Source organism: Augochlora pura, chromosome 9 (assembly GCF_028453695.1).
Source record: "Augochlora pura isolate Apur16 chromosome 9, APUR_v2.2.1, whole genome shotgun sequence".
NCBI classification, from domain to species: Eukaryota; Metazoa; Arthropoda; class Insecta; order Hymenoptera; family Halictidae; genus Augochlora; species Augochlora pura.
Window position 1 is genome coordinate 2010648 of NC_135780.1, and position 10865 is coordinate 2021512.

The following is a 10865-nucleotide window of genomic DNA, read 5'->3' on the forward strand; positions in this document are numbered from 1 at the left end:
TTCAAAATTAGTCATAACAAAAATTTATTCATAAGTTCACCAAAGCACTGTTTATGTTATAAAACTTATCATAAATTTTAGTTTGGCATCTACAAATATTTCTGATTAAAAGAAATACTTAAAGAAGAAATTTACTTTGGAGTTTGCTAATCGTTTGAACTGGCGCGTGTAAGTTCAAACCAAAGGGAGAGTGTCGTCTGTCAATATATGGTAGTAGTGGTGCCTATTCCCAACAAAAACCATACCGTAAAGTGATGATGGAACAACGAGCTATGATTGGTCGGCGAATCGTATCTGTCCAATAATTAGTCATATTCTCGTGGAAATCGATTCTATGAACTATATACAACGTGAGAAAAGACCTGTTGCTAGTCCTTCGGTAGCCATGCTGTCTATCGCAAGTAAAAGTTAAATGTTTTAATTGTTCGTCCTAGAAACGCTACAATCGACGATCTTCGCTCAGAGAAGTTTCGACATCTTACCTTACTTCCTCTCTGATCAGGTACATGCAAATATATGTATTTAGTCTTATCATTGTAGATTTCACATTTTTTTGTTTATTTTCAAATTAGCAAATTGCTATTCAAAGACGAAGACCAATGTCCTTCCGAGTTTTTCGAATGTCGCGGAGTGTTATCGAAATTACTTATATACAACATCTAAATGTTAATTACGATCTTATAATATCTCAATATTTACATGATCTCGCGACAGATATACTAAGAACGGAACTGGCCATTAATCAATGTAGAAATTTACATTATTTCATAATTATTGTATCGTTTATTTGAGGCTTATAATTGAAAAGAATTGACGAAGTTAAATATTACTGATCACAGTTGCATCAATAGGTCATCATCGATCGCCGATTGCACATGTTGATCGTTTATCATTAAATGGTAGTTTATTTTCAAAACAAAATGGAAATATCGCCCAGAAAACCGTCGAAACGTGCACAAGAACCTGTTGACGAATGGCTACAAGCTAAAGGATATTTTAGAAAACATGCACCTAGAGATCCAACTTGTTTGTTCAGAGCAGTCAGTGAACAAGTTTACATGACACAACATTATCATCTTAGAGTCAGGAAGGAGTGTGTGGAATTTATGAGAACAATGACACAATCAGCTTTTGAGGTACACAAGCAAAGTTGAAATCATATTGTCCTGCTAATGGTTTCTGTATTAAAACTTATATTTCTTAGAATATAGTGATTCCATTTGATGACTACATAGACCAAATGGCATGTTTTACTGAATGGGGTGGTAGAAATGAAATTCAAGCAATGTCACTGTTGTATAAAAAGGAATTTGTAATATTTAGTGGTCAGAAACAGATTCAACGTATTATTACTAACAATGGTTTCAAAGACGCAATCTATTTGTGCCACACCCCACAGAAACAATATGAAAGCATCTGCACGCAAGATTTTGTTGCAACAGCTGCCTATTGTCAATGTAAGTCTTGTTGAATATGACTTCTTATAATACATCAGATGCACTAGTATAATTCTATAACTATCTATGCATTGTTTTACAGCTATCGTTTATCAAATACTTTACAGAGGTGTATTTAACATGGTTAACTTAGAGTCTACTGTCCATAAAATGTTACATGACCGAACTGCTACTTTTAGACATGACAAATTTTTCCTCAAAGGCAACATAGAAATGCGAGAGTAAGACTTTTAATACATGCATTGTTGATAATTGATTGGTGATATATATCTAAATTAATTTTGTATCTGTTTAGTCAGTTGACTGCAGAAATATATAATAAAGTAGAGAATGGAATTGATGAACTGGATGATGCACAAAGTGCTGGAAAGAATATACCACCATTTCCCTATAGAGTTGCAAAAGCTCTTGATCCTAATATTTATCGTAATACTGACTTTGACATATGGCATGAGATTAGAAGAGGTAACAGAACTTTTTCTGTGTATATCATAATTATGTACATCTGTCTATGCTTGAAGTTATCATAATTTAAATCGTTTAGAAGTGAAGAATGCAGGTTGGACTAGACACAATAGTCATGAATTACAAGTTGGTGGTAAATGTTTAATTCAAATGGATTTTAATGAAGAAGATTTTGACAAAGCTAACAATAATAATGTCTATGTGTCTTCGCTTGAGAAGGATGCTAATTACAATGATACAAAAGTATTACAAAAAATTGACAAACAGGATCCTGTGTATCTCTTTGGTCATATACAAGAAATGAGTAAAGATCGGGGACCCGTATTGGTTTTCATTGAAGAACTAGGAGAGAAGAAGATTGTGCCATACTCTGCTCTCAAACCGTTGCCTTTAAGAAAAAGTAAACAAAGTAATTGGCCGCCAATGTGCAAAAGGAATATGCTTTTAGACTCCAGTTAGTAACTCAGAAAATTCGCATATGCTGGCCAAAAATTTCCTCTCTTATTAAAATATTTGCATTACATGTTATTAGATCAGAAATGGAAAAAACCGTACAGTGCAGTTTCACGCAAGATTAAACAGACGGTTTCTAGTGTGACTATTTCTTCAGGTACTGTTGACAAAAATGGAAATAATGAAAACTGCTCTGATGGTATTAACAAAAACAGCATTCAGTGGAAAAAGGAATGTTTGTAAGTATTTATTTTTTGATATTTCAAAAACAGTCAGTATTATAAGCTCTTCTTTATTTGAATTTGTCTCCAATTGTAGGAAAGAAGAACAGCCACAGGCATATGAAAACTATGGATTGGAAAAGTATGGTAATTACTCGGTTAATGTACGTAGAATCAATACGAAAAATATTAAACCGATAGGTATATAAAACATTAATAAAAGTCTTTTCCCATAGACCTCTTCTGAAATGTTCCCTACAAAAACGAATCTCGATAATACTCAATCATTAGTAGCGGATATTGGGCAAGAAAATGACAAAGGACATAAAGAAAAAAATACATTTGAAAACATAAATACTGATAAGTATTCAGTAAAAAATTCGAAACCCGATAACGCATTAAGTTCTGATAATAATACAGGATTCGATTCGTACCCGATTCAAAGAACGCAAATGGAAAATTTCTATTCCCCATATTCTGGTATGTAAATTATTATTTCGTTGATCAGGCAGTTTCTCTAGTTATCAATCATTTCTCAGGGGAGCAAATTTCTGCAACTCAAGTGGACAATATATTGCGTTCTATTAACTGTTCGGTACAAAAGAGCGTTGATGTAAACGGCAGTGATTTGCCGTTGTCAGGTATAAGCTAAATTCGTTTCATATATACATTCTCTTTATTAATCTTCGTTTACATATTATATTTTTTCCTTATAGATCCATTTACTTTGAGATTTTTTTATAACTTAGGATTAGAATGTTTTCGCGGGGGCAGCAACTGGAATTATTTGACAAATGAACAGTCATCCGGTGCAGGACAATGGTACCAAGGTACTTTAGATTTTACGTCTATAAAAACATTTCTATATGCTATTACAATTTCTAAATGCAAATTTATTTGTTCTATAGGTATGCCGCAGAACGAGGATGAAATTACAACCATTGCGAACGGTGTGATGCAGCACTGTGCAGTTTCGCCACAAAGATCGGATCACAGTAGTGATCAAAAAGAAAACAACAGTCAATTGTTAAATCAAGAAAGCGGGGACAACTGCGCGACTGTTAAGGATGCAACGGTACAAAATTCCGAAGTAGCAAAGACGGATGAAGGAAAAGATGCGTTGCAACCACCACGCGAGAAAACAAAGGATCAAGAGCCGGTTAACAGGGATTCTTTTCGTCCGAGTAGAAACGTTTTGGCTCCACGATTCAAGAGGAATTCAGACAGTATGTTGTGAGAACAACTTTACAAATAAAATATTTCTGATTAATTGTGATCTAACAAGCACACCATTTATTCTTCAGATCGATATCGTACATCTTCTCACTTTACACATCAGGGTAATCAATATTCACATTCTGGACCAAATACAAAGTCTTCTAAATCGCAAGAATTGAAGAACGACAGTGTGCAACAATCGATGACGGCACCTCATCAAATGCACGATTCAACGGTTGCAGCGATGAACTCGTATCAAGCACCGTACATGCAACAAGGCATGTATTCCGGGATGCCATATTATGCAAACGAGGCAGAAGCATTCGCAAATCCATTTTACCCACCTAATCCAGGATTCTTTCCAATACCTTGTTTACCGCATTCAGATATACCTGATAATGGCAACATGCAACCATTTTCGCCGCACTTGTTTCCCGGAATGGATTACACACAGGCTTATCCTAATGTATGTCCTCCGTACATGTGTCCTCCTCAACCTGCCCCATACAATATGCCGCCTCAAAACATGCAAGAACATTGGTATGCAGTTGCTGGACAACCGCATTATATGCCATATGCTCCCATGTTACCGGTTACTACGGACGGAGTGTGCAATGGGCTAACGCAAAACGTCAATCAGAGTACATCCACTCCGGATTGCATAACCATGCAAGTATGCTCAAACCTGTAAGCATATCTTGCACCAAAATATAAGTAAAACAGTATGTTCCTTCGTTGCGCACAATCTACTATGAGAAGACTGAAGGATTTACCTTACAGTATTGTTCAAACCATCGGCTTTATTAGTACTTAGGAATGTAGATATGTGCAGCACATAAAGTTTCTTTATAACAATAATTTTGATACGTAATGTTAACTAGAGTAATAATATTTTTGCAATAATATTATCCTAAAGTGTTGTAAGAATATAAGCGACAATAGTACAAATCATAAACCTAAATAAGTAATAGCGATCTAATAGATAGTACTAATAGTAACATACCTGTATAATTCTATTCAGCAGACTATTCCATTTCATATTGTAGTAAGTATTCGTTTCGAATGATCGAAACGAAAAACAAGTCTTTATGAAATTTTATACAGGTGACTTAGTTCCTAAATATATTTTGCTGTTATTATTTACATATATCGTTTGTTGAGACACCTTTTTGCAAATAAAAAGATCTATATTTGCTACTGATGTGTGTTGTTTAATCATCTTATGAGGGAAATTTAACTGAAATAAATGGTTAAGAATATTTTATATAAATTGAAAATTAAAAGTAGCGCCATGCGTGGAGCTCCTGGTGGCGAGATCTGAAAGCTCTTCTCACGCTTCGTACAGCGCCAATTAGAAAATGGCAAAACCATGAAACTGCTAGCCAAATAATAGGGCCCTCTGTTGCAAAATCTGGAAGATCTTTTCGGGATCCATACAGCGATAACTAATACATACGTGGTAAAACACTGATTTGGTAGTTCTGTTTGGTTAACAATTTCAGCGTTTGCCATGTACTAATTGTCGCTGTAGGGACCCTGAAAAGAGATTCCACATTTCGTCACAGAGGACTCTACTGCTCAGCTAGCAGTTTCAGCATTTTGCTATTTACTAATTGGCGCTGTACGAACCTCGGAAGAGCTTCCAGATTTCTCTACAAGAGGCGCCACTTGTTGTAAACAGCGCAGAATCATTAACAATTACAAACTAAGTTAAAATTGGTACGCAAAATTAAGCACAGTTCTGGTTAACAGTCTAAGCGTTTTGCTATTTGGTTAATCTTCAGATAAATTATGAAAGGTTTTTAATGAATGAACGAGAACTGGATTTAAGATTTATTTCATGGAATCCATCAAACTTTCGGTAACATCTTTTGTACAACGTATATAGGTCCGTTTCGTACGTAGTAAACGCTACGAGAGAAAAATGAATTAGATAGCGCTATAACAAAGTTTTAAGTACAATCACGGGGCAGTTGCATACGAAGAAACTTCATTCGAACATTCATTCTATTAATACCATGTAGAAATATTACTCATGCAATGGAACCTGCTTACTTATAATTTAAATATGGTAAACGTGGAATGTTCAGGTATAAGTCGCTAGCTTAAGTTACCAATACGTATGAAAGTGTTAAAAGCTGTTGTCTTAACGATTATAAATTTTAAGAAACTCCATCGACACATTAAAGTGTAAAATGTATTTAGAAAGACGACAGCGGTTGGCAGTATTGGAAGAGGATCGAGGATACATCGTTATCAATTTCACATTGTTTCGAATGTCGATTTCTTCGTACAACATGCACAGTCAACAAAAATTCATAGAAATTCGTCGAGAAATGCGATTTAAGGGGGAGTGGTGGGCTTGATTTAGAACGCTAAAAATAAAATAATATTTATGATTCTACTATTATTAATACTAGTATTAATCAAAGCAACATAGAAGATAATTTTTGAAATTGCCAAACCAGGGGCTGTTTCCTAACGCAAAAATAACATTATTTGGCACCTTGGTAAAGAAAAGTAGGCCATTGAAATTGGTTTTTCGGCCACGGAAAAACGTCTCTATAAATTCAGTTCCGACAAAGGTGTCGCGTAAAAAACGAACCAAGTGTTACAATGATATAGAGCTCTCCGACCTTCAATATAAATAAATACGATATAATAATACATACATACATACATATAGAGGTATATACGTATACATACATACACATATAAGAGTATATATCTACAACACGGTTCCGTTAATGTAAAAAGAGTGGAATATGAAACCTCGTTTCGCTCGCGACGCAAATTAGATTGGATCGAAATTCGCGGGCTCGACGGCGGGCTGTTCGATCGAACGTCATTTATCGTTTCCGGTTTCGCGGATGTGAAATGAAAAAAAAAGGCCCGCCGAGTGGGCCATGCGAACGGGCGCGCGCGCACCCCACGCTAATACGCGCCGATCTGACGACTCTAATTGCAATTAAACGCGCCGCGTTACAATCTCCCAGCGGTAAACTCGCGTGTAATTGCAATTACAGACCCGACAGGCTGCGCGAACGAGATTTTTTTCTATAACACCAGGAAAAAATGGAGTTTATCACCCCGCGAGGATACGTCCAGCGTGTCGAGGCACGTAGAAACGGCGATCGAATCGATATTAAACGGCGCAATCTTTTCGAGTGAACCATTTCAAACAAACTGGCGGCTGTCCGAGCGAGTATCGGCCATCGAAAAGAGCTGTTTACGGGTTAGAGGGCCAACGATAGCAGCCCGCGAAATTGTCGCCTAAGTTTAGCCCGTAATCGGGATATCCACGGCCACGATAGTCATTCTCAATTTATTCTCGGTTTATTTACTGTAAGCTCAACCGTATTTTTAGATTCTTCAATTCGCTTTCAGCACCCTCCACATCCTCTTCGCGTTCGTAAATGCATTCGGATGCCTTCCGGAAACTCCCTGGAAACAAACTCGCTGAAAGAGGGCCCTCTCTTTGCACCTGTAAGTATAACAAGAAATTACATATAATTTGCGCGAGATTAGGGTAAATAAAAATTATTAATATAATGCTTATATCCGTTCATCACTGAAAAATCGAGATTGCAAGTAGTTACAGTGTAGAATATAGCAATCGCTTCCTTAGTTCCATTTTCGTTAACTAAATTAAAATCAGATAGTTCTTGCAGACAATGTATTAAATATAGTAAGAAAATATATTAGCTAGCAGTTCTTAATGTAAATCAACTTTTTATACCATTTTAGTCTAATTTTCCCCGTCTTAAAGTAGACGCTCTCAGTTTTTAAGTTGCATAAAAATATCTCAAGATTCATCTGAAATATCGCTTTCAATTCGTGTAATTGTTCTTGGCTTTTTCTTGGCGTCGGAAAGGTCCGTAAACGGACTTATTACACAACCTAATGGTATCGTCGATCCTCCTAATTTCTCATTTATTTATAAAATATAAATCCGTGAATATTGCAGATACCACCACGGAAGCATTAACATGAAATCGAAGAGCGAGCTCGGCGGTAATACTAAATGGTCTTGGTACCTGACGATTCTCAGTGGCCTTGCTGGATCCCGCCGCCGCTCAGGTGTTCTCCGGTTGGTTCAAGTTGCTGTTCAACAGCTCGGTGTTCGCGTTGTTCGCGTTCAGTCTCTGTTGCTCCTTCAGCTTCTTCTTCCTACGCTTGTTCTTCTTGTGCACGCAGGTTAGGACGACGAACAAGGCGAACAGGGAGCCCGCGATGCAACAGGCGACGATGATCCACATGTTCCTAGCATTTTTCGTTTGGATGCGGAGCCGCTCGATGTCCGCGCACGTATCGTACAGCTCGCTGGTCCTGTTATTGAACACCGGCTCGGGAGGACAGCCACGTTTCAACTCCTCGGTGCAGTTGAAAGCCGGCAGTACGTCGATCGCGCGCATTTTCAACCAATGGTGCAGCGTCTGGCATTGGCAAGCGGTCGCGTTGAACTTGATATTGTTTCCAGATAGATCGAGCTTCTTCAGGAAACAGAATGGTGCCAAGTCCTCGGGAGTGACCGACTCGATTGCGTTGTGGGAGACGTTCAGCTCCGTCATAGCGGGCATAAGGCCTAGCTGCGGGATCCTCTTCAGTTTGTTGTGCGATATCTGCAGGAAGTTCAACGGCGACGTGACCTCCATGTGCGTGAACACGTTGTCCTGCAAATAGTCATGAAATCGATACTGATATTATCTATGGTATTCTATCAATACAATACCAAAGTACTTAACAATGTATACCGGATACGTATCAAAATTTTAGGTATTTAGTATCACTCGTCGATACCGAGACTTCAATCAAAGTAACTTTTACATGGTTACTGAATTCTAAACGAAAACTAAACAAAGTTTTTGTTGAAATTTTTCTAAAAGCGTAGTAGTTACTTCGAGTATACATATGAATATATTATAATTATTCGGTATTGAAACAAAATTGTTGAACAGGTATCAATAGGTACGGAGCGATATCATTCTCAACGCTACCTGCAAGTCGTTCGAGCCCAGGTACATCTTCCGCAGATAAGGTAATTGAAACAGGCCGCGCGGTAAGTTGTCGCAGCCGTTCTGCTGCAAGTCCAGCACTTCCAAATAGTGCAGGCTGCTGAACGCGTCCTCGTCGATCGACCGGATGAAGTTGTCGTTCAGGTAGATGAACGCCAGGTTCGTGTACGCGGCCAGGCTGCTGTTCGTTAGTTCGCGAATCCTGTTCACAGACAGGTCCAGGATCTGGAAATACGGATTGCGTGGGAACGTGGATGAGGATCGTTATAGTGCACGGGGACTACCTCTGAAGGTAAAAGCGCTTCGATATTTTTCAGGCTGCAACGGTTCGATCAAATCGTTCGTTAATGCTTGCGCCTTTGAACATTTCATTCATTTATTCACGAGAAAAATCCTTCGGTGTAAAAGAAACTAATACCCAGAGAGAATAGAACGAAATGAAATGTATACAAAAGAAAATATTGACGCATTGAAAATTTGATAAAGTTGTTATTATAAAATATTTTGCAACGATAGTTCTGAACTTGCTAGAAATTGTTTGATTATATCTGTTCTTCACTGCACAGGGTTAGAGTGATTAATCGTTCTATTAATACTTATATGAATAATATATCCATTGATATGTTATCAAATGTCATTTTAGTTCGACGCATTTATCATCCTACCAAAAGGAGGAAATAAGTAATCAAAATTAAATGAAAAATAAGTGGCGTGATAATACGATGTTTTTCTTTATACTATCATAATTATGTAGGCAACGTTTTATACTATATCAAAAGATTCTGACATTTATATATCCTTCGCGGTCGTATTTAGTTCATACATAGATGTCATGCTGGTCGAAGTTAATTATCGTTTAACGAACATGACACATAATACGTAAGATTGAGTAGAAAAAATAATTATATTAACTGTGTTTTACAGTTTAGATATATGTAACATAATAATATGTTTCAAGTTTGTGTAAGAATAGAAATAAATAAATAACTTCGGCGGCTGAGACATATGACCGCAAAGGGGTAATATACCATAAAGCATTAACTATATACATTAACTCGAATATACAGCGTACAAGTCAAAGTTACACTAATGTACGAATACTTTCGTGTATGAGTGCTCATTGACGCCCGTATCGAAGCTTCGAAAATGATAAGTATAGCAAAAAAGTAATAGTTTATCTGTTGGTAGAAACTCGATGGTACCTGAATGTCAGTCTTCAAATTGGCAGGCACTTGTCCCAGGCTGAGATTCACGCAGCGCACCTGCAGCATCGCGTACACCCTGTTGTACCTGCACGTCTTCGAGGGTATGTCCTGGTGCATGACCAAGGTGGAGCCAGCCAATCCGGGCACGATGGTGCCGGGAACGGCGGCCAGGATGAATCCCACTAACAGGAGTCGGTTGATGATCATGCCCAGACCGATGTCTGTAACAGAGACGAGCGGATTTCTCGGTTGAAATCGACGGTCAAGACACGAGAGAGAGAGAGAGTCGAGTCTCGAGAGCGGCGGTTCCGGACGGCGTATCTCGAGAATCGGGAACCCGGTGATCGGAAATCGGGAATCGACGAGTTTCACGAAGCCCACGGGGCAACGTCACGACGATCTATCGATCGGTCGGCGAAACTGTCGGAAGCTTGGCATCGGAACAGAAACGCGATAGAACATTCGCCGGTCGCGAGAGAGCTTTCATGACCGTTCCCCTACCCGCGTTACGTTCCCCGAGCGCGGGCGCTCCTTCCTAAAGAAATCGTGAAAGTTGAAGATGGCCAGCGGGTCTTCGATGCATTATTTTGCGTCAGCCAGGTTCCCCCCGACCTTGTTCCGAACCGGGAACAATGACGGGGGAATTTCTGAGAGGCATTCCCGATGCAGTCTCCTAGGGAGGAACGCGAGCGGATACCTCGCGTGAATTTTTTAACGGCTCCGAATACCTATCGGTCGTCCATGAAGCTCGGGCTACCGCTATTCCCGACGATACCACGATCCTCAAACACCGGTACGATGAAATATTAGCAACTTTGTTTTAATACGGTA

General features: G+C 38.5%; 2 protein-coding genes across 7 annotated transcripts in view; one reads left to right on the plus strand and one right to left on the minus strand.

The window, feature by feature from the left end:
* The first annotated feature begins 369 nt into the window (after positions 1-369).
* LOC144475183 (uncharacterized) lies at positions 370-5011 on the plus strand. Of its 5 annotated transcripts, none has more exons than XM_078190808.1 (13): positions 370-502; positions 938-1136; positions 1205-1457; positions 1540-1678; positions 1753-1922; positions 2002-2376; positions 2455-2614; positions 2694-2760; positions 2833-3076; positions 3136-3237; positions 3313-3426; positions 3505-3822; positions 3901-5011. In XM_078190808.1, the coding sequence occupies exons 2-13, from the start codon at positions 1059-1061 to the stop codon at positions 4503-4505; spliced, it is 2625 nt and encodes an 874-aa protein (XP_078046934.1). In that variant the 5' UTR covers positions 370-502; positions 938-1058; the 3' UTR covers positions 4506-5011. The 5 variants fall into 5 exon arrangements, with proteins under 5 accessions (XP_078046934.1, XP_078046930.1, XP_078046933.1 ...); XM_078190804.1 differs by having other exon boundaries at positions 381-502; positions 840-1136; XM_078190807.1 differs by having other exon boundaries at positions 381-502; positions 840-1136; positions 3346-3426.
* A 629-nt stretch (positions 5012-5640) lies between these two features.
* The window catches only part of Lapsyn (Leucine-rich repeat activity-regulated protein at synapses), a 60504-nt gene continuing 55279 nt past the window's right edge, over positions 5641-10865 (minus strand). For both annotated transcript variants that reach the window (XM_078191405.1, XM_078191406.1), the window contains exons 2-5: positions 10032-10255; positions 8812-9054; positions 7852-8487; positions 5641-7298 (exon numbers count right to left, since the gene is read on the minus strand). In XM_078191405.1, the coding sequence (XP_078047531.1) occupies positions 7891-8487; positions 8812-9054; positions 10032-10255 (1064 nt within the window). In that variant the 3' untranslated portion in view covers positions 5641-7298; positions 7852-7890. The remainder of the gene's footprint in view (positions 7299-7851; positions 8488-8811; positions 9055-10031; positions 10256-10865) is intronic.

Coding starts and splice junctions, on each gene's coding strand:
- LOC144475183 (XM_078190804.1), top strand. CDS start 897: ATGGTAGTTTATTTTCAAAACAAAATGGAAATATCGCCCAGAAAACCG. Junction 2,615..2,693: donor CAGTGGAAAAAGGAATGTTT/GTAAGTATTTAT, acceptor CTCCAATTGTAG/GAAAGAAGAACAGCCACAGG. Junction 3,238..3,312: donor CAGTGATTTGCCGTTGTCAG/GTATAAGCTAAA, acceptor TTTTCCTTATAG/ATCCATTTACTTTGAGATTT.